The sequence below is a fragment of the Homalodisca vitripennis genome, unplaced genomic scaffold (genome assembly GCF_021130785.1).
Source record: "Homalodisca vitripennis isolate AUS2020 unplaced genomic scaffold, UT_GWSS_2.1 ScUCBcl_9891;HRSCAF=18533, whole genome shotgun sequence".
Classification (NCBI taxonomy): domain Eukaryota; kingdom Metazoa; phylum Arthropoda; class Insecta; order Hemiptera; family Cicadellidae; genus Homalodisca; species Homalodisca vitripennis.
Window position 1 is genome coordinate 8,003 of NW_025786008.1, and position 4,075 is coordinate 12,077.

The window sequence follows — 4,075 nt, forward strand, 5'->3', positions numbered from 1 at the left end:
AGTCCAAATAGTTTTCCTGAATCGGTGTAACTTTAATTACCTAGTATTATTACCACCGGCCACGAAACAACACCAAGAGTGTGACGAGGATCTATCTGTGGAAATTAGTATTAGTGAGCGTGGCGGAAATTCCGAGTGTACACTCGAATAGCTGGAACATCAACAGTGAACACGCACGTGAGCAATGCGTAACAACATTAGGACAGTTGTTGATCGAGTGAAACATCACAAAATGGCGAGTGAACATCCACGAACACACACGGTAAGTACGAATTTTCTTGAGTTTCAAACCCAATTAGTGGTGGGGAGAGGTTGGGCGGGGGCGGAGTGGTACAGGTGTGCAACACAAATTATATTTAGGTACGAGTTGATGGGGGGGCAAGTAACAATTAGACGAACTACCGTTTCCTGTAACTAATATAATGGCGCAAATAGGCGTTATCGGGGAAATATGACGGGTCAGTTGAAACCTGGGCGTCATACATCGAACGTTTTGAGCTGTATGTGGACTGTAATAGCATTGACGCGGGTAAAAAGGTCAGTACGCTTTTAACTGTGATAGGGGTAAAAACGTATAGTTTGTTGAGAGACCTGTGCACTCCTAATAAACCGTCGGAAAAGACATTTAATGAACTGGTGCAACTTGTGCAAAAACATTTATTCCCGACACCTAGCTTCATCGCGGAGCGATATCGTTTTAGTAAGCGAGTACAGTTGGAAGGCGAGTCGGTTGCCGAGTATATTGCAAATTTGAAAAAAATGACAACCCATTGTGACTTTGGCGCGTCGCTAAATGATTACTTGAGAGACAGACTGGTGAGTGGCATCAGAAGTGAAAGTGCCAAACAAAAACTTTTATCGGAAGCCTCGTTAACGTTCGAGCAAGCGACCAAAATAGTGCTTTCAATGGAGCAAGCAGAAAAATCGGCGGCAGCTCTATCAGTCGGAAGACCCGAGCGGATCCATCAGTTGAGCAGCGTGGTGGCCAGGAGGGGGAGATTCGGAAATGGCGCACCGCATTCCCAGACGCATTCCCAGACAGCACGGAGCGACAACGCTGGAGCGGCCTGGAAGGGAGCAGGGGGAACAGCCAAGGTCAGCGGCGGCACGTCACCAGGGCCTTCTGGATGGCAGCGGCGATCTCCGCCAGGTGGCAGTGGCAGTGCGCAATGTTTATGTTGTGGCCTCACAGGCATTTCCGTTCACAGTGCAGGTTATTAGGTGTGAAGTGTCATTTCTGTGGTAAACAAAACCACATAGCAAAAGTGTGTCGTTCTAAGTTAGCTGGTCGGCAAGGTACAAATGTAAATAGAGATAAGACTAATTTTAGAGATAGTAAAAGCACTGGGAATTCCAAAAATTATCGCAAACATAACTACCTAGAAGGTGTTGATGACAGTAATCAGGTGTCAGGGGACACTGAGGAATTTGTGGATGATGTAGCCAATTTATTTAGAATGAATGAAAAGGTGACTGACAGGGTCAAGGTAGACCCAATTCAGCTTGATTTAATTGTTAATGGTAAAAGCTTAACGTTTGAGGTTGATACAGGGGCTTCTGTGAGTGTTTGAAGTGGGGAATATTACAATTCTCATTTCCAGATGTGTAAATTAGAACCTAGTAAGTTGACACTCAGCTCTTATACTGATCAACCTATCACACCTGTAGGCAAGATCAAAGTTGAAGTTAATTATAACAAAGTAAACAAAGTAATGGACTTGTATGTCATCAAGTCCGGTGCTCATCCACTTATAGGTAGGGAATGGTTAAGTGCTTTAGGGGTTGAAATTTCGTTTTAAAAATAATGACAGGTTATTTGAGATAAGTAAAACCGATGCCGATAGTTGTCTTGAACTTAAGAACAAGTTGTTCAAAGAATTTCCTAAGGTATTCAGTGACGAGATAGGTTGTTTTAAAGGCGAGCCTGTAAAGTTAACAGTAAAAGAAAACACGGTTCCTAAATATTTCAAACCTAGGCCAATACCTTTTTCCCTGAAAGCCAAGGTTGAAAACGAACTAGCTAGGCTAGTAGATGAGAAAGTGTTAATACCTGTAAGTAGCTCAGATTGGGGTACGCCCATAGTTCCTGCATTAAAGAAATGTGGTTCAGTCAGGATTTGCGGTGACTTTAAAGTAACCTTGAACCCTTGTTTAGAAGTAGAAAAATTTCCGTTACCAAGAATAGATGAGTTGTTTGCAAACCTGCAAAAGGGCGAAAAGTTTAGTAAGATCGATTTGTGTCAAGCATATACCCAATTAGAGTTAGATCCAGAGTCTCAGAAACTGTGTACCATAAGTACACACAAAGGTTTATTTTGTTATTCCCGTGTTCCTTTTGGCATAACGTCAGCAAGTGCTATTTTTCAAAAGAAAATAGAGCAGACTCTCCAGGGTATAGATCAATTGCAGTATTTTTAGATGATATTCTAATAACCGCTGAAAATGATAAGCTCATTATGAGAAGTTAAGAGAAGTGTGTAAGAGGTTGATGAGAAAGGCTTAACTGTCAAAAAGAGTAAATGTACTTTCTTTGCTAACCAAGTAGAGTATTTGGGGTTTGTCATTGACAAACACGGTTTGCACACCGATCCCAAGAAAGTAGAAGCAATCAAGAACGCACCTATCCCAAAGAATGTCACAGAAATTAAATCGCTAATTGGGCTAATTAACTATTATTCTAAATTTCTTCCAAATTTGTCAAGCATTTTAAGCCCATTGTACAATTTATTAAAGAAAGACGTTCCATTTGATTTCAACAGGCAATGTGTTCAGGCATTCGATAGAGTAAAAGAACTGCTAAGTAGTGAGACTATCTTAGCGCACTATGACGGCAAACTTCCGTTGAAGCTGGCGGTAGACGCGAGTTCTTTTGGACTAGGTGCGGTCCTGAGTGTTTGTCACACCAGAAGGTATTGAAAAACCATTAGCATACCAGTCTAGAACGCTAACTAATGCTGAAAAGAACTACTCCCAGATCGATCGAGAGGCTCTAGCAATTGTCTGGGGCGTGAAAGAAATTTAACCAATATCTGTATGGTAGAGAATTTACTTTATGTACGGACCACAAACCGCTTCTATCAATATTTGGTCCTCATAAGGGTTTGTCAGTGTTTAGCGCCAGCAGATTGCAGCGCTATAGTTTATTTTTGTCAGGGTACAAGTTTAATATAGAATATATAAAATCAGCTGATCACGGTAATGCCGACGCGTTCAGCAGGCTACCACTGACAATGAAAGAGCAGGAAGTGAGCGACGATGACCACTGGAAGGGCAGTTATTTGCATTGTCTTTTGGAAAGTTCTGTGCCTTTAACTTTTGAGAATGTACAAGCAGAAACGCTAAAAGATCCAATTTTATGCAAAGTTATTGGCTATGTAAGGCACGGGTGGCCCAATAGCATCCCTGGGATGACAAGGAGTTGTTGCCATATTTTGCAAGGAGGGAGGAGTTGTCTATAGTAAATAATATATTGGTTTGGGGTTACAAAGTAGTAGTGCCTAGCAAAATGAGAAAATATGTGCTGGACGAGCTTTACTCATCCCACATGGGTATAGTCAAAATGAATCGATAGCTCGTAGTTATGTTTGGTTGCCTAATATTGATGATCAAATTGTGTCCTTGGCAAATAATTGTTTTTCCTGTTTAATGGAGAGAAATAACCCTAGCAAGTGTCAGCTGCATACGTGGCATTATCCCTCAAGTCCATGGCAAAGGCTTCACATGGATTATTTAGGTCCGATTAATGGAAAAAAAGTATCTACTAATTGTTAATGCGCACAGCAAGTGGCTGGAAGTGTTTCCTGTAGCTTCCACTTCAGCCAATGTAGCCATAAATCATTTAAGAGATTTGTTCAGTAGGTTTGGTCTGCCAGAGACTGTCCACAGTGACAATGGTCCACCATTTTCCTCATTCGAATTTCATAATTTTATGTCAAACAATGGTATCAGACATACTTTGAGTCCTCCATACCATCCCATGAGTAACGGTTTGGCAGAGAACTCTGTCAAATATGCTAAGAATAAGATCAAATGTGCTTTACGTGATAAGAAAGATGTAAATATAGCTTTAAGTAGA

General features: G+C 41.3%; 1 protein-coding gene across 1 annotated transcript; it reads left to right on the plus strand.

Moving 5' to 3' along the window:
- Positions 1 to 232: 232 nt before the first annotated feature.
- On the plus strand, positions 233 to 2,909 carry LOC124374746 (the record flags this gene model as incomplete). Its single annotated transcript, XM_046832904.1, has 4 exons — positions 233 to 262; positions 436 to 1,187; positions 1,400 to 1,559; positions 2,773 to 2,909. Coding segments are annotated over exons 1-4 (1,079 nt in total), but the record flags the coding sequence as incomplete, so codon positions are not given.
- Positions 2,910 to 4,075: the final 1,166 nt, after the last annotated feature.